The sequence below is a fragment of the Octodon degus genome, unplaced genomic scaffold (genome assembly GCF_000260255.1).
Source record: "Octodon degus isolate 3935 unplaced genomic scaffold, OctDeg1.0 scaffold00146, whole genome shotgun sequence".
Lineage (NCBI taxonomy): Eukaryota > Metazoa > Chordata > Mammalia > Rodentia > Octodontidae > Octodon > Octodon degus.
Window position 1 is genome coordinate 3,290,238 of NW_004524722.1, and position 22,386 is coordinate 3,312,623.

The 22,386-nt window shown below is 39.3% G+C and overlaps 1 protein-coding gene across 5 annotated transcripts in view; it reads right to left on the reverse strand.

The window, feature by feature from the left end:
• Nup98 (nucleoporin 98) overlaps nt 1-22,386 on the reverse strand; it is a 115,322-nt gene that overhangs the window by 11,610 nt on the left and 81,326 nt on the right. For all 5 annotated transcript variants that reach the window (XM_004641957.3, XM_023702080.1, XM_023702081.1 and 2 more), the window contains 8 exons: nt 18,880-19,062; nt 17,263-17,416; nt 14,705-15,134; nt 12,977-13,206; nt 10,806-11,069; nt 3,217-3,374; nt 2,294-2,437; nt 989-1,131 (listed from right to left, as the gene is read on the reverse strand). In XM_004641957.3, coding sequence (XP_004642014.3) covers nt 989-1,131; nt 2,294-2,437; nt 3,217-3,374; nt 10,806-11,069; nt 12,977-13,206; nt 14,705-15,134; nt 17,263-17,416; nt 18,880-19,062 — 1,706 coding nt within the window. The remainder of the gene's footprint in view (nt 1-988; nt 1,132-2,293; nt 2,438-3,216; nt 3,375-10,805; nt 11,070-12,976; nt 13,207-14,704; nt 15,135-17,262; nt 17,417-18,879; nt 19,063-22,386) is intronic.

Consider the following 22,386-nt stretch of genomic DNA (forward strand, 5'->3'; position numbering starts at 1 on the left):
AAAAAAAAAAAGAACAGATGATAAATAAATACATGAGGGGTTAGAGAGATAGCTTAGTAGAATAAGTGCTTGACTGGCCAAGTGCAAGGTCTTTAATTTAATCCCCAGTACCACACACACACACACACACACAAAAAGTACATGAAAAAATTCTCAGTGTCATTATACATTAGAGAAATGCAAAGTAAAACAAATAGTTCTGGAGATGGATGATAGCAATGGTTACATAATGATGTGGCTATTTTTATGTATGTGTTTAAATTGGTACATTTTACTTTTGTCTATTATACCACAATAATAAACTTTTTTTCTTTTTTGAGACAGGGTCTTGTTATGTAACTCAGGCTGGCCTCCAACTCATGGCTTTCCTCCTGCCTCAGCCTCCCAAGTGATGGGATTATGGGGGGAAGAAAAAAGCTTCTTAAAGAAATGAGCTGTGAGCTACTACATTAGCTGTGATGAGGAGTCTTAGCTCTAACCTAATTTAAAAATATCACCAGATAGTCAAAGTTTTTTTCTTCTGTTTTTTGTATTTTAGGGAAAGGTCTATAGGGTGTTCAGGGTCTCACTACTAGACTGGACTCAGTGATTCACCTGTTTACAGCCTCCCAAGAGCTGGGATTGCAGGTGCGTGCCACCATGGCAGGCCCAGGGATTGAACCCCCGGCCCCTGTGCCTGCTTACAGGTACTTTAATCCGCTGAGCTATTTGGCCATCCCAAAATTCAGAGTTCTAATACTTAATACTCTTTCATCTATTATAGATTATATCTGTTAAAATTGTTATTTATTTATTTTTTGGCGGAACCGGATATTGAACTCAGGCCCTTGCACTTGCCAGGGAAGCACTTATTCCACTGAGCCACCACCCCAGCCCCTTGGTAAAATTTATATGGATGTAGACTAGTTTTAGTTAGGTGGTATATGAAAAGGGAAATACTCCTTAGAGGCTGAGTACTCAGCTGCCCTAACATCTGGCCCTAGTTTACCTGTTACTGTAGAGTTTGAGAAGGTGAAAGCAGACGTCTCGAAGTGGGACCTCTGAATCTTTCTCCTTTTGCAGTGCACAGCCAGAACCCTCCAGGTATGAAGGAAGTGGAGGACAGGCATATTGGTCACCATCAGAGGTATTCTGAAGAGAAGAATTTGAAAAAACAATGTATCAGTTGCTATTGTTCCACTAGATGCTATGATGTCTCAATTATTTAGAAACCTGTATAAAGAATGCCGTGATACCCCAAAGGAACCTATCCTGGACTTCACTGTTCTGGGTCAGTGACACAGTTCACCTGGACTGGTAGTCCTCACTAAACTCCCATACTTGCCACAAGTCCTCAATACATTCAACTTCTTGAGTACTCTCTCTCTGACAAACAATTTCGAAAAATGACAAAGGGGCCGGGGAGATGGCTCAGTGAAATAAGCGCCTCCCTGGCAAGCACAAGGGTCTGAGTTCAATCCCCAGTTCCGCCAAAAAAGAAAAAAGAAAGAAAAAAAAAGACAGAAAAGAGAAATGTAAAATATGGACAAAATGCAAAATAAGGAGGAAATGATTTTAAAAATGATGACTTTAAGAACAATTTTTTAGTATAAAACAAAACTATTCAACTCTGGCAAAGAATGTGAAGTAGTTTTTTTTTTTTTTTTGCGGAATCAGGGATTGAACTCAGGGTGTTGCACTTGCCAGGAAAGCACTTAAGCTACTGAGCCATGTCCCTGTCCCCTTAAGTACAATATTTTGAGGCAAATTTCACTGCAAATTATGGGCAAAAACCATGCCTGAGGTCAAAATATATAGCAAAGAATTCCCAAAGGGTAAGAGGATATCATGAATGAAGAAAACCCTTTGATTCACAGGGAGGAAAACAGCAGCAAGAAAATTAGTGGAGAAATTCATCATTTTAAATAAAATGAAAGGGGCTGGAGAGACAGCTCAATAGAATAAGTGATTGCCTGGCAAGTGCAAGGTCCTGAGTTCAATCCCCAGTACTGTAAAATAAAATAAAATAAAAATAAATAAAATAAAATATAAAAATAAAATAATTTAAAAAAATAAATAAAATGAAAGCAGACAGTTATAGAAGTTTAAAAGTAGTCTTTACCCATAGGCAAGAGTAAATAATGAAGTTTCCCACCAGATTGCCTGGATCCATTTTGGCTTTATGGTATTTTCAGAAGGGGAGTTAGTTAAAAAGTATTTTATTATAAAATATGATTTGATGGGCTTTTCTCTGCAGGACTTCTCTGGGAAATACAGAAGTAGATTTTGGATGGGCTCTACTGGACACACATACCTGAAATGCTTCTTCATATTGGCTGAGTGCCCTGGAAATGGAAGCTGTTGGTGGAAGTAAATACCAAAGATGGACAGCGAGGGAGCGTTTCCAATCTAGCTGGGCACACACATTAATTTGTATCTGCTTTGAGATCTGCCACACCTACAGGATACAAAATCATCACAGCTATATTCCACCTTACTACTGCCTATGTGTGCAACTTACTTACTAAATAATTTAAATGATCTACATGCAGCACTAATGAACCAGACATAGTAGTATGTAGTGGTAAAAAGGGGATGCAGACAGTATCAGTGCTCTGTGATGATGATACAGAGGTCTCACTGACTACAGTTGCTAACTAAAAATTTTTTTAAAATAAATTATTACTGAAATGACAGATTATTTTACTGTTTATCAATGTATGCTGATTAACTAGGAAATAATTGGGTTCTGTACTAGGGCTATATCCCCAGCCCTTTAAAAAAAAATTTAAAGGAGGCATGATTGCACATTCCTATAATCACACCACTTGGGAGGCTGAGGCAGGAGGATTGTGTGAGTTGAAGACCAGCCTAGCCTACACAGTAAGTTCAAGTTCAGCCTGGAATACATAGCAAGACACTATCTCAAACAAAAAAGAAAATTAAAATTTTGAGACAGTACTGTTAAGACATTAAACTGGCCAGGCAGGGCTCCAGTTAGTGATCTTCCCTCCTCAGCCTCCCAGAGTTCGGGCACTACAGACATGAGTCATCTTGCTTTGGGTAACTTAACAAACAAACAAACAAATACAACATTCAAAGTACCTCTTTTGTAATTTGAAAATTAAAGATAGCCCAGTTACATGAAATAGTGTACAACTTGATATGCCTCAAGCTCAAGAAGCCTTGAATTTATGAAAAAAACTGAAGGGAGATTAGAGAAAAAGGGGACGATACCGGTTTTCCAGCTAGCAGGGCATAGACACGCAGTCTGTCCTTCTGGATGAAGCAGTCGGCCTGGAGGTGATGCCAATCTGCCAGCTGCATAGAAAGCAGATTCTGGAGTGAATGGCTTCCCACCAACTGAGATAAAAGAAGGGCAAGGCGATGATCACCTGTAAGAGAAATGGAAGTTCACTAAGCGTTCATGGGCGTGGTGAATCACTGAATTACTCTTTTTTCTTCCAGCCTTGAAGGGAGGACTTAACACCTGTAACTGCCTCCTGAGATACTGCAAAATACTGATCATAATAAACTTACCACTTTATGCTTGAGTAAAAAATCTGTAGAAGTAGTTTAACCTAAATTATATAAAGACTGCATAGCACATAAAGATCAAAAGCAGACCTACCTCTACCAATTGTGTGTACCTAAGCAAGGTACTCACTAAAAAATAAAAAAAAAAAAAAAAAAAAAATTCATCCCCGGTTCCAAAAAAAAAAAAAAAAAAAAAAAAAAAATTCATCTGATTCAATGAATTTTTTTTTTAGCTTTTCAATTCTTTGGTGCTAATGATCAAACCCAGGGCCTCCCACTTCTACCACTAAGCTAAATCCCTAGCCCAATTCAAACATTTGTAGTGAAAAATGAGGCGGTAAATGTGCCAACTAAAATGTGTGACATCCTAACACAGAGGAATGAGACATTATAACCTAAAAATAGAAATGTGTGCTTTGCATAAAGTACATAGGGAGTTTTTCAGTTCTACAAGCCTAATGATCTCAAAATATTTTTCAAGTACAAAGAGCTAGGGCAGGATGGGCCAAAGAGCTCAGCAGATTAGAGCACCTGCTTAGGCAGATGCAAGGGCCCGGGGTTCGATCCCTGGCATGCCATGTCAGACCTGCCTGGGAGGCAAGCCAGAGACATCAATTAAGAATGGGTGTGGATGAGCTGGGGAGATGGCTCAGTAGAATAAGCGCTTGCCTGGCAAGCACAAGGGCCTGAGTTCAATCCCCGGTTCCGCAAAAAAAAAAAAAAAAAAAAAAAAAAAAAGGCTAGGGCAGTATAAAGTTTCTAATTTACAGATTGCAAATTTCTAGTTAAAAAGTGACTTAAGCAAAAATCTTTGTTTAGCCCGTATCACACAAAGGCCAAGACTTTGTGTCTCCATGTGGGCCAGTGCTTAGCTTACAGTGCTTAGCTTATCTCATTAAAAAGGTACAACTTTCGTCTCAAAGCACCTTCTTCACAAATCAAGTGGCCTAGATGAAAGCAATCTTGTAACGGGAATACATCTGGAAATGTGTTGCTAGGGTAGGCTGTCTCCTTAACTACAACATGAGTGGAATATAGTTCATACTTCACTGAAGCCCACTTAACATGAGATGCTAGTATTGTAAGTGACTTATAAAGTGAAAAAGGAAAGACAATTTCTGTGTCAATATAACCTAAATATTTATTGGTCAACAAAGATAATTCAAAGAAGAAACTGATTTATAACAGCTTGATTAAAAAAAATCACTTATTAAGGTCATGTCATATGGGTTATCAGCTTCTGTTAATATTTCACTTTCTACAGATTTTTCCATTCAGGAGGAAATACACTTAACAAATAGCAGAATTCTAGGGCACAGCCTCCATTGGGCGGCAGTGGGGTAACTGGGAAATGAATCCAGGACACACTACCACCTGAGTTTTATAGGACTACATCACTGTGCTCAGCTCAAGTAAATTTCTGTGTATGGTATCTAACCATTTTTTTGGATGTGAATATCCAAATATCACAACATTTGTTTAAAAAAAATCCTTTCCACATTTAAAATGTTCTAGCACCTTTGTTTAAAAAAAAAAAACAAAAAACATGCTGAAGAAATAGCTCATTGGTCTAAGCTTCTGCTTGGCCAAGTGCAAGGTCCCAAGTTTAATCCTGGGTACCACATGCCTGCACCCAGGTGCGCCAAGCTGGCCCTGCAACTGGGCATGGTTGCACACACCTGTAATCCCAGTGCTGGGAAGGCTGAGACAGGAGGATCACTATGAGTCTGACCTGTATAGTGAGACCCTGTACCAAATAAATAAAAAATAAAAATTTAAAATAAAATCAACTCTTAAGTTGAAAAGGGTCTGTATTTGGATTCTCATTTTCTATTTCATTGATCTATGTGTTCATCCTAATTGTTTTGATCACTGTAGCTCTATGTAAGTTTTAAAATGAACAAGTTTGAATACCCTGACTCAACTTTGCCAAATAAAATTCTGCACATTTCCAAATAAGATCAGTTTTCAATTTCTGCCAAAACAGTATGTTGGAGATTTGGCTAAAGATTTTTTCTCTTTTTTTGGTATCAGGAATTGAACTCAGGACCATAGGCTTGCCAGACAGGCACTGTACTGCTGAGCCTCTACTTTTTTTTTTCCCCTTGGATTTTTTGCGACAAGGTCACTATGCAGTTTAGACTGGCCTTGAGCTCACTTCGTAGCCTGATCCTGAGCTACAACTTCAACTCTCAGTGATCTCTTCCTCCCTTAGCCTCCCAGATTATAGGCCTGTGCCACCACACCCAGCTCCCTAGTCTATTTTAAATAAACATATTAATTTGATAAGAAAAGACACCTTAATAATAAGGTTTTCAATCAGTGTTTCTTAACTAGGGTGGTGTGCCCCTCAAGAGGAACCTGGTGATACTGCGAAACGTTTTTGATTGTTAAAACAAGAGGGAAAGAAGAGATGTTACCAACTATTCTGAAAATGCCCAGGCCAAGGCCAGGAAGGCAGCTCAGAGGCCTAAGTGCCTGCCTGGCAAGCGCAAGGTCCTGAGTTTGATCCCTGGTACTAAAAAGAAAAAAATGCCCAGGACATCCCCAAAACAATTATCAGTACTGCAAAGAGTACTGCAGCTGAAATATTCATTCTATGAACCTATAGTATCTCTTCATTTACTTAGATCTTTATCTACCAAGTAAAATTTTGCAGTTTTTAATGTCAACATTTTACTTCATTTATGTATCTTATTTTATTATTTTCCTTAAAAAATTTTCATCTTTGGAAAGTCTGTTGCTAACACAGAAACACAAGAGAACTTTGCATATTGATCTTAACTCCTAACATCTTGACAAACTATTTCATTAGTCCCAGTACTTTTTTTCTCCTGAAAGGGTCTTCTTTTTTTTACTGGGACAGGGTCACACTATGTAGTTCAGGCTGATCCTGAATTCACTATGTAGCCCAGGCTGGCTTGAACTCAGGGTGATAGTCTTGCCTAGTGTACTAACTGCTGGGATAATAGCCATTCCCCTATACCTGCTTGCTTTTTAAAATGGATAAAGACTTGTTTTATTTCAATGACTGGTGTATATAATCACCCAGACCACCACGTACAGACATTAGAGAAGAGCTTTACTTCTTAGACTTTTTCTTTTTGGACAGACAGTGTCTTAATGATCTTCCTCCCTCTTCTTTTTGGAGGCCTGGAGGTGCTCCTCCTGGTGCTTGCTTACTTTCTTGGTTTTCAGATCTCAGGCATCAGCCTAGCTAGCCAGAGCTCCCAACATGTCTTGTCTGCCTTCAGCTTGTGATGTGGTCCATGAGGCTCTAGTTGTTCTGAAGACATTTCCCTTCACTGTCAGGTGCAGACTGACATAGGTGGTGGCCAATCTTCTTAGATTCACAGTATCTGCAGAGCAGTCTGTATAGAATCTGCCACCTCCTCATCCAGGTTATCTTCTTTCCCTCTTTTTTTTTTTTTTTTTTTAAATGTTTTTAGTACAGTGTCTACAGGGTCTCACTACATAGGTCGGGCTTGTAGTGATTCTCCTGTTTTCAGCTTCCCAAATGCTGGGATTATAGGCATGCACTACACACCTAGTCTCAGTTGCCGACTCAGCGCGCTCCAGGGGCAGGGCCAGCATGGTGGGCTGGGAACTGAACCCCAGCCGCTGTGCTTTGCCTACACAGGTGCTTTAGTCCACTGAGCTATCTAGCCTGTCCAGGTTATCTTTTCTGTCATTGGAGTACCAGCTTTATCCTTTGCTGGCCTATGCCGATCTGCCCGCCTTTCCAGGGAACCAGGGTGTTTTCCTGGCATTGAGCTCAGGACTTAACAGTTACAGAGTCATGAAGCAGATCATTTTTTCAGCTTCAGCTTTTGCTGACAGGATTTGGTACTGGTACTTTCACTAGCCTGATGGGGATCCAACCAGACCTCCCTCTTACTACAGCACAGAAACCTAAAGGCAAGCCTCTTCTGAAGCCTGAACATACTCACGGCGGTGGTGGCTACAGCAAGAGATGCACTGACCAGTAAGAGATGCACTGACCAGTCTGGATTCCATGTGTCAGTTCTGTCTTGTTTTTTTTAATGTTAACTTTTTTTTTGTTTTTTTGGTGGAACCGGGGATTGAACTCAGATCCTTGCGTTTGTCAGTCAAGCGCTTATCCTATTGAGCCATCTCCCCGGCCCCCTAATGTTAACTTTTTTTTAAAGAGGATAAAACTTTATTAATTATATGAATCCATGTGTGATGCATTTCAAAGTTAAACCGAATAAATTAACCTTTTTTTTTTTTTTTTTTAAGAGACAGTGTCTCAGGGTATTGTTCAGGCTAGCCTCGCATTCATAATCCTTTTTTGCCTTAGCCTCCTGTCTGCTAAGATTATGGATACAGGCCACCATACCTGGCTAAATTTTCTGTGTTCTTGAGTCTCCTTCTGGTTGTTCTATGATTTAGTAGTAAAGCCAAAGGTTTTAGTAACCTGAAAGGCAATGCCCTGACAAAGGTTTTAATCTTAGCATCAGAAGAAAAGGGGAAGAGAAAGTAGTAGAGTTCATAAATAAGTTTAGGGACCTCACACTTTTTAAAATCCCTTCCCACTAGATGCAGGTATGCTGGTGTGTACATTACCTTAATGACTCCCTAATTTACAGAGGATCAATCCTAAAGATAAAAGCACACTTAGGGAGCCAGGGAGATGGCTCAATGGAATAAGCACTTCCCTGGCAAGCTCAAGGGCCTAAATTCAATCCCCGGTTCCACAAATTAAAGAAAAAAAAAAAAAAAAGACTGCACACTTAAGATAAAAGCACACTGTTCAAATGTATGAAGACCATAAAGGGGACTGAGCTAATTGTGTAGTGATAATAGAATACAGTCAGGCATTTACAAATAAGTTACTGACTCTAGCTTTTTGTATGACTTCTTATAATCTCAAAATTAGTAGAGTGCTCCAAAATAAATGTAGTCAATAATGCAAATTAGTTGAGTTTAGATGAATTAGGTTCCAATAAACAAGGTCAGATGAAAGATCTAATTAAACATAGATGAAGTTCAACTATGTTGTTCTCTATATAATTTTTAATTAAGATTTGTGTTAAGACAGTCATTAAGTACTTACTGAATGCCTTATTAGTGCAAGGGGAACTAAAAAATTTCCATAAATATACATGTGCAAAATCCTTTAAAAAAGTTAATACCTGGGGGTGGGGGTGGGAGGATAGATCAGAGGCTGAAGGACCTGCCTGTCAAGCTTGAAGTCCTGAGTTGTTTGATCTCTGGTAAAGAAAGAAAGAAAGAGGACAGAGAGGAGAGGGGAGAGCGAGAGTGAGAGAGAAAGAGCGAGCGTGTGTGAGCACGCCTCAATCCAGAAATTAAATTTTTCTTTTTTTGAGACAGTGTCTTGCTATATGGTCCAGGCTGGCCTTGAACTCACAGTAATCCTTCTGCATCAGCCTCCCAGCTGCTGACATTATAAATGTATGTCATCACTCCCACAATCAGAAATTAAATTTCTAGATTTTCTACAGGTCTCTCTTGTCTAGACCGTCTCCCTCTTGTCCACTGCAGTCTCCTCCTGTCCTCATCTTCCTCCTCTATTCTCTCAGGTATTTTTGTTTGTTCATTTTTGTTTATTTCTCTCTCTTCTGGAGTCTTTATACTTTTTTTTTTTTTTTTTTTTTTTTTTTTTTTTGTGGAACTGGGGATTGAACTCAGGCCCTTGTGCTTGCCAAGGAGGCGCTTATTCCATTGAGCCATCTCCCCCGCCCTGAGTCTTTATACTTTTGACCCATGTTCTCTCTCACCACAAACACAATACTCTACCTGCCTCCTTATTCCCTTTTTTGGATCTTACCACCAACTGACCCTTACTTCCTCAACTGGCTCTATTTCTCCAGTGAATTCCAGTCCCACTTATCCATAGCAGTGAGAGCAGCTTCCATAGGAATGTGAGCTTTCTTGGGAGCTAAGTTAGTTGGTATACTCTCTGCCAGGCAGAGCAACTGAAAAGAATACGACCTGCTCCTATTTTTAGAGGGAGCTTCAGGTAGTGGGAGATATCAGGTAGTAGTAGTAGGTGACAGCACAGGATTCATTTATTAAATGGGACCACTGCAGGGGTGCAGTGAAGTGAAGCTCTGTGGAACATGGGTCTGGGGCGAAACAGGCAGCATGTGAGCTGGGCCTTGAATTTAAAAGACCCCAAACCACTGGGCATAGTGGCACATGCCTGCAATTCCAGCACACAGGAGGATGAGGCAGGAAGATCACTGAGTCTGAGGCTATCCTGAGCTACAAAGTGAGTTCAAGGCCAGGCTAAACTGCATAGGGAATCCTCTCAAAAGAGAATATTCCCCCCCAGAAAGGCCCAAAAGGCAAAGATCCTTGGCATGAGTCAAGCTGTGAACATGGAAAGAAGAAGAAAAGGTTGGCCCATTTGTCCCCTCCCCAAGAATAAAAAATCCTACTTATTTATTTGGATGAAATGAGCATACCAAAAACAAAACAAAAAACAAAAAACTTGTTTAATATGTTTTAAATACTATTTACAGAAAAAATTTTCAAAAAAAATGTCAAGAATTTGCTAATATGGTACATTTATGCAGAAGTGTTTTTTTTTTTTTGCAGAAGTGTTTAAATGTATATTATTCAACATTTATAATACGATACATGAAAACACAATACACAAAAAAAGTAACTGTCTTTGGAAGTTTACAGGTATACCATGCCCTGGGTATGCATCTAAATGCATGTGTATACTATGTACTATGAAGACAAGAACCTAGGTATAAACTGCACACGGAAGTATTTGCACTGATGGGGCCAGCAAGGTAGCTCAGCAGTCTAAAGTGCTTGCTAAGGCAAGTGCAGAGACAGCAAGTTTGATCCCTGGTACCATATGCTGCACCAGCTCTGCCCCCAGGGCGGGCTGAGCTGGCAAAAAAATAAAATAAAATAAAATAAAAATAATTTAAAAAAAATATATATGTATATATATATATATATATATATATATTTGTACTGAGTAGTCATAGGACAGTGACAGAGATTTATTGCTGATTGTGTTTTTGAATACTGTGGTTTTACTGCAAATGTAACACAATTTAAGTAATTTTGCTTCAGTAAATATACTGAATTAGGTGTTAGGTTCTAGAGAGATGTTTAAGTTAACAAGACATGTTTCTCTTCTGGAGGAACTACAGAACTTCCTGAGAAGTCCACACTTAATACAGGTTAGAAGCCAAAGTAAGTTCATTAACTAAGAGGTGGGGCAATAAATAGACAATGAATAGGAAGCAGACAGGGACATAAAGAGGAACCATATTCTCTACCTGACTGCTGTGCTAGAGAGCAGGCTGCGCTGATCCTATTGCCTGTGAGGTAGCTGAAGACAGCCTCTATAGGGTTGTCTTTTCGGGTTGAGACTTCCTCTTCAATTAGAGCTGTAGCACTATTGGATAGCCAGTGGGAGAAAGCTCTTCTTCGCTCCAGAATCTGAGTGTATGCGCTGGGCTCACCAGGCTGGTTGTCAAGATCTTTCAGGTGGCCCCACAGGGCTTCACATAATGTCCATGTTAAGTTCCAAGGCTTCACAACTAGGGAAAGAACAAAAAAAAAAGGAATTCTGTGACACAAAATTTTGCAATTCCAGAATTACACTGCTCTAATTTATAATGTAAAAAAATTCATAAATAACCACCACAAACATCCACTCAAAACTTACTTCCCCAATACTATAGCTTACTCATCTCAGATGATAAAGACCCTCTGATTAGATCAAAATCTGAATACAAAATGCTTTAAGAGATTTACAGTAAGCTGGGCATGGTGGTACCTGCCTGTAATCCCAGCACTTGGGAGGCTGAGGCAGGACTGTTGAGAGTGTGAGGCAGCCTGGCCTACAAAGTGACCTCAAGGCCTCCTGAACTGCAGAGAGAAACCCTGTCTTAAAAAGACAAAAAAGATATAATGTATTCTAAAAGCTTATAAAAGAAAAAAAAACAAAAAACCAAAAATCTTGTAAAAGAATACATTCTATTATAGTTGCAGTCTAAAACTTGATGAATCTAAATGATCCTGTTCAAAGTGCTTTAAGCAAATCAATTTTAATCCACTCAACTATGTAACAGTTAACTTCTTTTTACAGCTGAGAAAAATGAACTACAGAGACTTAAGTTATTTGCCCAAAGTCATAAGCATTATGCAGTAGAGCTAGGATCTTAATATAGTAAAAAAGTCCAACTCCATTCTCTAAATCAAAATACTTGACTGTCTCGTAAGAAACAAAACAAAACAAAAAACTACTGTTGTCTTTTTGCAGAACCGGGGATTGAACTCAGGCCCTTGCACTTGCCAGGGAAGCGCTTATTTCACTGAGCCATCTCCCCGGCGACTGTTGTCTTTTTTTTTTTTTAAAATGAATAAAGCAGGCATTTATTTAAGGTACGGTATATATTTTGTCCACTGCTCTTTAGGCAAGATCTGATGCTTCATGCTCAGGTCCAGGGCTCTCTTAATGCGAAACATCCTGTCATTATAGAGGTTTTCTGGAAGTCTTCTTACAGCTTCTTTTACATCTTCATCTTCATATATTGTATCATCTCGCACTAAGCCCAGCTTATTGAACCCTGCAGCACTGTAATACCACTTCCGAATACCTTCCAGCCACCGGCTTGATGCTGCAACAGCTGGGCGGCCCACCATCTTGACCCGTCTTTTTAAGTATTAGGAAGATAACTTCCATGTTGGAAAAGGCAAGACAATGAATAAACATGATATTACACAGTTTAATTTGAATTTAGCTAAATATAAGTTTTCTACTGTTTAAAAGAAAAGTACACATACAATTTCATTTTTAAAATAAGGCCCCTGCATTTGCCACACAAGTGCTTATTCTACTAAGCTATCGCCCTGGTCCCCTTTTAAATCTTGCCTCAGGTTTATTTGTACAAAGAACAGAGGAGGACACCAGCCCCCCAATTCCAGGGGATTTGATTGGCTGCATTTTCTTTCTTTGTGGCTGGCTCACCCTGCCCTGGGGGCGTGGCTAGTGCAGTGTGTGGTGCTGGGGATGAAACCTGGGTCCCTGTGCTTGTCTAAGCTTGCCTAAGCAGGCGCTTTAGACCACGGAGCTCTCTTGCTGGCCCCTGGCTGCACTTCTTTAAGGAAGCATTTATATATAACAAAGCATAAAAATTGTAAATAATAAACTGGATGTGGTGACACAGGCTTGCAATCCCAGCATTTGGCAGGCTGAGGCAGAAAGATTGTTGCAAGTTTAAGGCAGGCCTAAGCTACATAATGAGTTCAAGGCCAGCTGGAAATATATAGCAAGGCCCTCAAGAACATCAAACAAGAACAATCACAAAATTAAAAATGATAAACTATTTTTTCTTATATGAGTTTGGCTTAATTATAGTAAAATGTTTTAAGATTGGTGTAGAAATATAGTACTACCTCTATTCCTGGGATATTAAAAGTGAAAAGTGTTATATGTACTCACTCTGTGCTTCCAATAAATCTGTGGATACATCCTTAACCCAACGTACATAGTCATGAATGACAGCAACTCCCACATTGGGGGTGATGAAAGGACATAGTTCATCAACATTGACAGTGCTATGTTTTAATTTCAGCTCCAAAGGTGTCTGAAATAACTGTAGGTCTTCATCCAGCTTCCTTTGTCTCAAACTGAGTTTTTCTAGGCGAACTTTGAATGGGGACTCAGTTAGGCTACAAGGAACAAATAATAACGTAGAGAATCAACATAAGACAGAAGATGAAATTTCCTTATAATCAAGCCTTTATTTCTTTTATTATAAACACAATGCAAAACATTTCAGTGATTTTAAAGAAATTTTGTTATGAGAAATATGATGTATTCATACATGGAAATGCCACAGAATCCTATTCAATTTTACAATTAGTAATGTTATTATGCGTGTGGGGAATAAAGGGGAAAATAAATTCAAGATGTGTTACATACATGTATCTATTCTCTAAAGTGAATACAAACGTCATGTACTGCAAACACATAGTAATAAAATAAAATAAAATTTAGAACATTTTACTATAAAAAATACAAAGGAAGAAGATCACAAGTCTGAGTCTGGCCTAGGCAACTTAGTAAGACCCTTTCTCAAAATAAAAAGGGTTGGGGATGTAATTAAGTGCAAAGGCCCTGAGATCAATTCCCAGTATGACACATTCTACACAAAGAAAGACAGAAAGAGATTAAACATTAACTCTACAAAAATCAGGATTTCCATAAAATCACCAAAAATGTATTTTATACATATATACACACTCTAAAGTTAAAAAAATTCTGTTTCCTAATATCAAACTGTACTGAATTTATCTACTATATAATGAGTAAACAAATAATCTCATCCAGGCATCCAGAACCCAAAGGTCTTTTATTTTTAGGCCAGGTTATAACCATGGGAGTCAGTGTGGTTAGTTAGCCTTGAACTGGTTGCACTATGCATTTGGATACTATAAAATTTGAAAAATCAAACTATATTGTGTCAGGGCTGGCCAGATAGCTCAGCAAATTAAAGTCCTATTTAGGCAGATGCAGGGGCTGGTGGTTCGATCCCCAGGCCTGCTGAGCCAGCCCCGGTCCTAGAGCACACTAAAACTGGGCATGGTAGCGCCCGCCTGTAATCTCAGTGCTTGGGAGGCTGTAAACAGGAGGATCACTACGGGTCTGATCTGTGTGAGACCCTGTACTAAATAAAAAAAAAAAAAAAAAAAAAAAAAAAAAAAAAAAAAAAAAAAAGGGGAAAACTTTTTTTAAAAAAACATAAAAAAAAAAAAAAAAAAAAAAAAAAAAAAAAACCCACAAATCGTGACATACTGTTTCATAAACACTTATCAAAACTAATGAAGCTAAACTTACAAATACTAAAAAAGAGGCTCACTCGTCATGGTGGTACACACCTGTAATCCCAGCCACTCAGAAGACTGAGGCAGGAGGATCACGAATTTAAGGCCAACGTGGGCAACATAGACCCTGTCTCAAAACAGTAAAAAGGGCTGGCGATGTAGCTCAGCTACACTGAGTCTGATCCCAAGTAACATAAATAAAACTAAAACTAACAACAAAAACTCCTCCTTCTATCTGAAACTGTGCTAGGAATATACAGAAAAATCATAAGTCAGAGTCCTGACCCTAGAATTCCTGATAACAAGGTATTTTTCTCAAACAATTTCAAGGAATGTAACTCACGATTTAACAGCTATTGGATTAGGTAGGAATCCATATTCCATATAATCAGCAATTTGATGATTTTCCAGGTCAAGAGAGTCATTCAGCCGTTCTCCACTATTAGCAAGAGTCCAGTTAGGGCCCCAACCAACCCTAAATGAGCGTCCCATGAACAGGGCCATATCCATCAAGAGATTTCCCTTGCCATAGGTGACAGACTTCTCAAGAGGGACTAAGCCCAGATGCCTGCGTGTGCCCACCGTTTTCAACTGAACCTCAGGGGCTGGGCTAGGCACTGTAAACACGGTGGCCAGGGGTGGAGGGACAGACCAGGGGGATGTGGATGGGATATTCATTAATGATGATGTTCTGGGAGTTCGACATTCTTGCACAGAGGCACTTGGTGAAAGAAAAGCTCCGCTTGTAAATTTTGATTGCAGTAACCCACCAACTGAAATGAGGGAGAAAAAAAGACTTTTAACAACATAGCTTGTTTCTTGTACAACATCAAAATTCAGTAAGGCAGCAATCATTCAGTACTTCATCAAACTAATTTACTCAGATATGGAGAACCAGATGCAGCTTAAGTCAGTTTAATACAGAAGTCATTCTTTCAACTAGAAAATCAAAGAACTTTAATCATGATTAGTGTCAGTATCAGTAATCAACACTACCTCTGAGATATTATTTAGCACTCACCTGCAGCTGACATGGTATTAAGACACTTGTGTACATCCTTTCCCTTTCAGTAACTGTAAACAGTAAGCATTACTATCACCTCCATTTTACAAGTGAGAAAACTGACCTCAGGTAGATGTCTTGTCCAAATCCACAAGCTACTAAATGACAAGAATGAGAGATAGACTCAAGGAAGTCTGGCATCAGTGCTCATACTCTCGTGGAGTCCTGCATGGGACCCTGACTTAGTTCCTATAAGAAATACTCATGTTCTTAGCTTGCTAATGCTCAATGTTAGAATGCAGGAATAAAATCACACCGAGGCATCTTATGACTGTATATGTGCCTTTCTAAAGAAGAGTTCTTATTACTAGTGCTCTTTTAAAATTTTATATAAATATATATGGGTTTTTGCTTTGTTTCTCTGGTACCAGGGAGTGAACCTAGCACCTCTGCCCTAAAATACAACCTAGTTCTTTAAATTTTTTTTTAAATTTTAAGATAGGGTGTTGCTAAGTTACTAAAATTGCTCAGGCTTGAGCTCAGATTTGTGATCCTCCTGCCTCAGCCTCTCAGAGTGCTGGGATTCTAAGTATGTGCCACCACACTGCACTACAATTCTACTATTTCTTGTGTTAAACCATTGAGTTATCAAAGTGTAAGATTTCATATAGTACAGAAAAGCTTATTAACAATGTTGAATTGGGAATACAACTCAGTGGAAGAACACTTGCCTAGCATGTAGCAGGCCCCAGGTTTATGCTCTGACTTGAGAAAAGACATTTCTTTTAAACTGATGCTTCACTGGGCATAATGTAATACCAGCATTTGTGAAGCTGAAGCAGGAGGATCACTATGAATTTGAGGCCAGCCTGGGTTCCAGTGAGTTTAAGGGCAACCTAAACTACACAGTGAGACTCTGTCTCAAAACAAAACAAAACGAACCACAACACAACAGACAAACCCCCCAAAACCACAGATGCTTCATCAGAGATTTTTACAAAAAGTTTATAACAAGGGCACATAAAAAACCTGAACAGTTAAATTTTTAAGGTAATAAATTTCTTTCTGACAGTTACTTGGTTTTCATAATGTTTTGAAGTATCTGCTCAAATTCTTCACTGATATCAATAGTCTATTTCTAATCCTTTCAGAGAAAGTTTTAAAGTCCAATATGCAATACCATATCTAGGAATCATAAAAAGTAAAAATCTGATGAGTTTTTAATTATGAAAAACATTATTTATCCCCAGAAAGCAGTAAAAGTGTTAGTACTGCACAAAGAAAGAATATAGGGGGCCGGAGATATAGCTCAGTGGCGTAACTGCCTGCCTGGCAAGTTCAAGGTCCTGAGTTTGATCCCCGGTACCGCAAAAAACAAAACAAAACAAAAAACCCCAATGGACAAAAAATTAAGAAATTGGAGTTTGCTATCTAATACACACTCACAAGTGGACAGAACCATACCACTAAACAAACCACAAATGTTATTCTTTATACAACATCTGTACCAAGCAAGGTAATTTTGGTTCTTAAAATCTGGCCACACAAAAAAGATACTTAAGAATATCATTTCAGGCTGGTACAGGATATTTGTAGAAGTCCTCTCAGCTTTTTTTTTTTTTTTGGCGGAACCAGGGATTGAACTCAGGCCCTTGAGCTTGCCAGGCAAATGCTTATTCTACTGAGACATCCCTCCAGCCCCCCCCCCCCTTTTGTGTGTGTGTGGTACTAGGGATTGAACTCAGGACCTCACACCTGCCAGACAAGTGCTTATTGTACTTGCCAGCAAGTGTTTATTCTCAGCTATCTCCCCAACCCTATCTCAGCTTAGAAGAGAACAAAAAGCATGGCATGGTGACACTATAGCTTTCTTGTAAATGACATATTGTATATGGTACCTAGTGAACGGGATTTCGATGAGTGGATTGCTGAAATGGGAAGTCTTGGAGAACAGATTTCCTGAGAAGTATCTCCTTTGGAAGGAAGATGACTGAAGTGTTGATCCATCATATCTACATCTTCTTCCTCAGCAAGCAATGACGCTTTCATGATCTAAAAAGGCAATATCTATAGAATGAATGTGCTCCACACAAATTAAATACCAGAAAAGTTCAGTTTATAACAACCAAAAAAACTGCTTTTGAGGCTGTGTCCATTCTACTTGTGTAACTATTTTTTGTGCCTAAGGGAAAAAGTTGTATAATTCTTCTTTTCTTTGTACATGTAAGTTTCACCACAGCCTGGCACACAAAAGTTGCTCATGTCTGCTGAATACTTTTTAAGTCAAACATTAGCTGAAGATTAAACTTATAAAATCATAAAACATGGGCCAGAGGAAGCACAGAGCTTTAAAAAACCTATAGGGCTAAGGCTATAGCTTAGTGGCACAGGGCTGGCTACCTGGCAAAGCACAAGGTTGTGAGTTCGATTCCCAGTATCAAAACAACAACAAAGAAAGTGTATATACTAGGTTTTTAAAAGTTTTGTGGCTTAGGGAGAGCTCTGTGCAGGCTCTGCCCCCAGGGCATGCTGAGACAATGACTAAGACGGTGTGATGGAGCACTCCTGTAATCCCAGAGTTTGGGAGGCTGAAAACAAGAGGATCACTACAAGTCCGATCTATGTAGCGAGACCCTGTAGACCCTGTACTAAATACATTAAAAAAAAAAAGTTTCAGGGGCTGGGGAGATAGCTCAGTAGAATAAGTGCTTGCCTGGCAAGCACAAGTGCCTGAGTTCAATCCCTGGTTGAAAAAAAAAAAAAAAAGAGAAAGAAAGAAAAAAAATTTTCTTGCACAGGGTTCTGAGTTTAATCCCCAGTACTGCAAAAAAAAAAAAAAAAGTTTCATGGACCCAGGCAGGGTATGGCACATGCTTGGTATCCAAGCACTTGGAAGGCTGAGTCAGAGAATTGCCAGAGCCCAAGGCCAACCTGGCTACATATTGTGCCCAAGGCAGGGTGAACTATACAGTGACACCCTAGCTCAAAGAAAGCAAGCAAGGTAAATTGTGGATCACTTACAGACTCTTAAGACCACCTCGTAAGTCAACACAGTATTGTACAGAGAAAACTTCAGTGTTCATAGTTAAATAACTTCCTAGAGAGTCGTTAGAATGAGGTCCTCTAATATACTTAAGTCTAGGAACCCTACCTTTTGAATCTCAATATAAGCTTTCCCGAAAGGAAAACTAAGGCCAGGCCAGGTGTGGTAGTATATGCCTATAATCCCAGTACTTAAAGAGGCTGAGGTAGGAAGATCAAGGCAAGTTCTAGGCCAGCATGAACTGCATAATGAGACTCCATCTCCACAAACAAGCAAATAAGGCCAAAACATTTGAGATATATCTATATCCACATCTATCTCTGTCTGTCTGTCTATCTGTCTGTCTATCTATCTCCCCATTACAGTGAATATTCTGTGGTTTTAACTGAATATATAAGGAAGAGCCCTGATGCTATGCAAAAGAAATAAAATATGTTTGGTTTTCTACCATAAGCATGGGTTAGAACTTCACCTGTAACACATGTGGATTAATTCCCAGGGAAGATGCAATGTGTGTAGAGGCAGACACAGGTTCTTGATCCTCAGGCATGCTCTCTTCTAAGATGGAATCCAAAACTGGCTCCTGGGTGATATCTACCATGTCACTGTCCAGTTCCACAACCCTGCCTAACTGTTCCACCTCTGGACTCTGAATCTGTGGACAGCAAAAAAAAAAAAAAAAAAAAAAAGAGGGAAGCAGCATTAAATTACACCAAATAAACACAGAACTTCTAGATCAGATTTAGTTTATTCAGAATATCATACAGCAATATTAGATTCTTTCCATTCTATCATGAGGTGAGATAGTAGATTTGAAAAGAGGATTTAACAGCATCACCACCAAAATGCTCAAGCACTTGAGATCTAAACGAGGACACAGGGCTCGGGAGATGGCTCAGTAGAATAAGCACTTCCTTGGCAAGGGCCTGAATTCAGCTTCCCAAGGAGTTGGGATCACAGACTCAATCCACAAAAAATAAAACAAAACAAAGAAACAAACAAAAAAAAAACCACTGCAGATACATGCAATCATCCTTTTGTAATATTAAGGTATGGGGCAAAAGTCAGCATCCATACTGAAAGAACCTATGGTCTTCAAAGATAAATATGCCTTATCTGATTTAGCTAACAAATAGAATTTTCTGACTTACACAGGATCACCCTGCCCACCCACTGCCTTGCAGCCAGAAACAATTGAGAAGAGGAACAAAAGATTCATCTAGTGGGGCACAGCAATGCAGTCTGATTCCCAACTCCTTGGGAAGCTGAAGCAAGTAGAGAGCAAGTTCCAGGGCTGTCTGGATCACTTAGCCAGTACCGCAGAACAAAAACCAGGAAAGGAAGAAACCAAATAAAACCAACCAACCCCCCTTCACCCCCTAGTCTCTAGCAACTGCATTTTCTTAATTTGGAAATAAATTTCTAACTAACATAATTTTGGGTCTAGAAATAACATCTTCTGGGTGACTTAGTTCCAAAGTTAGCTAGGTATTACCAGTGTAGTACCATGTAAGACAAAAGGAATGTCTATTCTAATTTCCTGAAAGATCAAAATACTAGCAGTAATTCTAATCAGGAATAATCCCTTCAAAAACAATCAAGAGTTCTATTTATATTTATTAGTTTTAAAGCTATAGCTATGACAATTTATAGTGAAAAGGGAAATGCTCATTAAGCTGAAACACACTGAAATTAATTGATTCAGTACAAATTCATTACACACCCTAAGCTCACCTAGTAGAATGTTAACAAATGAAATGGTCAAGTTAACATATGAAATGTTTTAAAGCCAGAAAATTCTACCCATTATTTTTATAACTCATAGGTTAACATTCCACAACTTGATTTTTTTGTAAGCAGAGATTTCAGACCAAACCTCAAATACATGTTATCATACAACAGGTAAGTTTAAAAATTTTTCATGGTCTATTAGTTATTTTTTTCAGTTTTATATCCAACTGGACATTATTATTAACTCACATTCAAAAATTATCCTTCTTAAAAGATTACTCTCATAAGCAACTGTACAAAAATAGTGGTATTAGCCACTTAAGATGTGAACAATACCCAAGGTCAAAGGCAAAGATGAGACTGCATTGGTACATGCCCAGCATGCCACATACCCAAGAGGCCTAAAGCAGGAGAATCACAAATTTGAGGCCAGCCTTCACAACTTATTGACATCATCAAAATAAAAAGGGATGAGGATCTAGCTCAGAGGTGGAACACATTCAAGTTCAATCCCCAGTGAAACATGTACACGTGCACACACACACACACACACACACACACACACACGGGAAACGAGGAGGACAGTTAGGGTAATATAGCTCAGTTGAGCAAAACCCTAGGTTTCATCTCTAGTGCAACACACGCACACTCACCCAACTCGCCCACCTCCTACTCCTACATGGCAAATAGGATACTTTTTATCCATCTACTGAAAAGTCTACATTCATGCTTTGAACAGTGTAGAGATGTGCCTGTGTGTGTAGCCCAGTGATGGTATGACTGACTCCCATATGCAAGCCCCTGGGGTCTACTATTAAGCAATGCAGAGGGAGAAAAAAAATTACTGTGATTTAAAGAATTCTACTTTAATTATAAGAATCATGGAAGCAAGGTGTGGTGGCATATGACTGTAATCCCAGCAATTGGGAGGCTGAGGCAGGAGTATCGTTGTGAGTTCAAGACCAGCCTGGGATACAAAGAGAGCTCAAATTCTGAACTACAAAATGAGGCCTTGTCTCAAAAAGAAAACAACCAAACGACCAACCAACCAACCAAACAAAAAACTTTCCTTATTTATACAAGGCTGCCAAAACCTTAAAGATACAGTATCTTTTAGTTGCAGGGTAAAGTGAAATGTGTATCAAGACACTTAATTCAGCTGAGTAAATAACTAGACCAAGGTGAAATGAATGCTCTTAATTCATGCAGTTCTCTTAGCAAGTTTTTTTTTTCCTTTTTTTTTGGACATAACTGGGGATTGACCTCAGGCCCTTGCGCTTGCCAGGGAAGCGCTTATTCTACTGAGCCGTCTCTCTGGCCTCTTTACTGTATTTTCTTTTTTTTAGCAAGTTATTTTCATTCACTGCCATCTGCTTCCATCACAGCAGGTCTATAGTTCTGCAGTTTTCTAATGATAGTGCTTCTTATTTATTTTGCTTGAAAATCAGCATCATCAATACTATCCTCTAGAGGGCTGGAGAGATGGCTCAGTGGTCTAAAGCACCTACTTGGAACAAGCTTATCAAAGCATCAGGGACTGACTGCGGTTCAATCCCCCAGCACCACATGCCAGCCAGCCCCGCCCCCTGGTGGGCTGAGCTGGCCACACACACACACACCACTCTCTCTCTCTCTCTCTCTCTCTCTCTCTCTCTCTCTCTCTCTCTCTCAAATAAATAAAAAATTAAAAAAAAATACTATCCTCTAGAGAAATGCCATGTTGGGGTTTTAAAGACCTAAGGCACAGTAAGAAATATTACTAGAGAATGCATAAGTCTTAACCTTAATTAACTTCACATTTGATTTTTATTTTCTTAAAACACTTCAGCTTAACACATTAAGGTAGTCAGTTACATCTGAAGTAAGCTTGTGGCTATAAAAGTGCATCTACTTGGGGCAGGCAAGATGGCTCAGTGGAATAAGCGCTTCCTTGGCAAGCGCAAGGGCCTGAGTTCAATCCCCGGTTCCACCAAAAAAAGAAAAAATAAAAATAAAAGTGCATCTACCTATCCATATGAAATATATCTAAAATACATGTCATATGGGCCGGCGAGAAAGCTCAGTGGATTAAAGTGCTGGCTTAGGTAGATGCAGGGGCCAGGGGTTCGATCCCTGGGCCTGCCGCGCAGGTGCCGGTCCCACCCCTGGGGTGCGCTGAGAGGCTGACTGAGACTGAGTGGTGATGGCGCAGACCTGTAATCCTAGCGCTTGGGAGGCTAAAAACAGGAGAACTACTAGGAGTCTGATC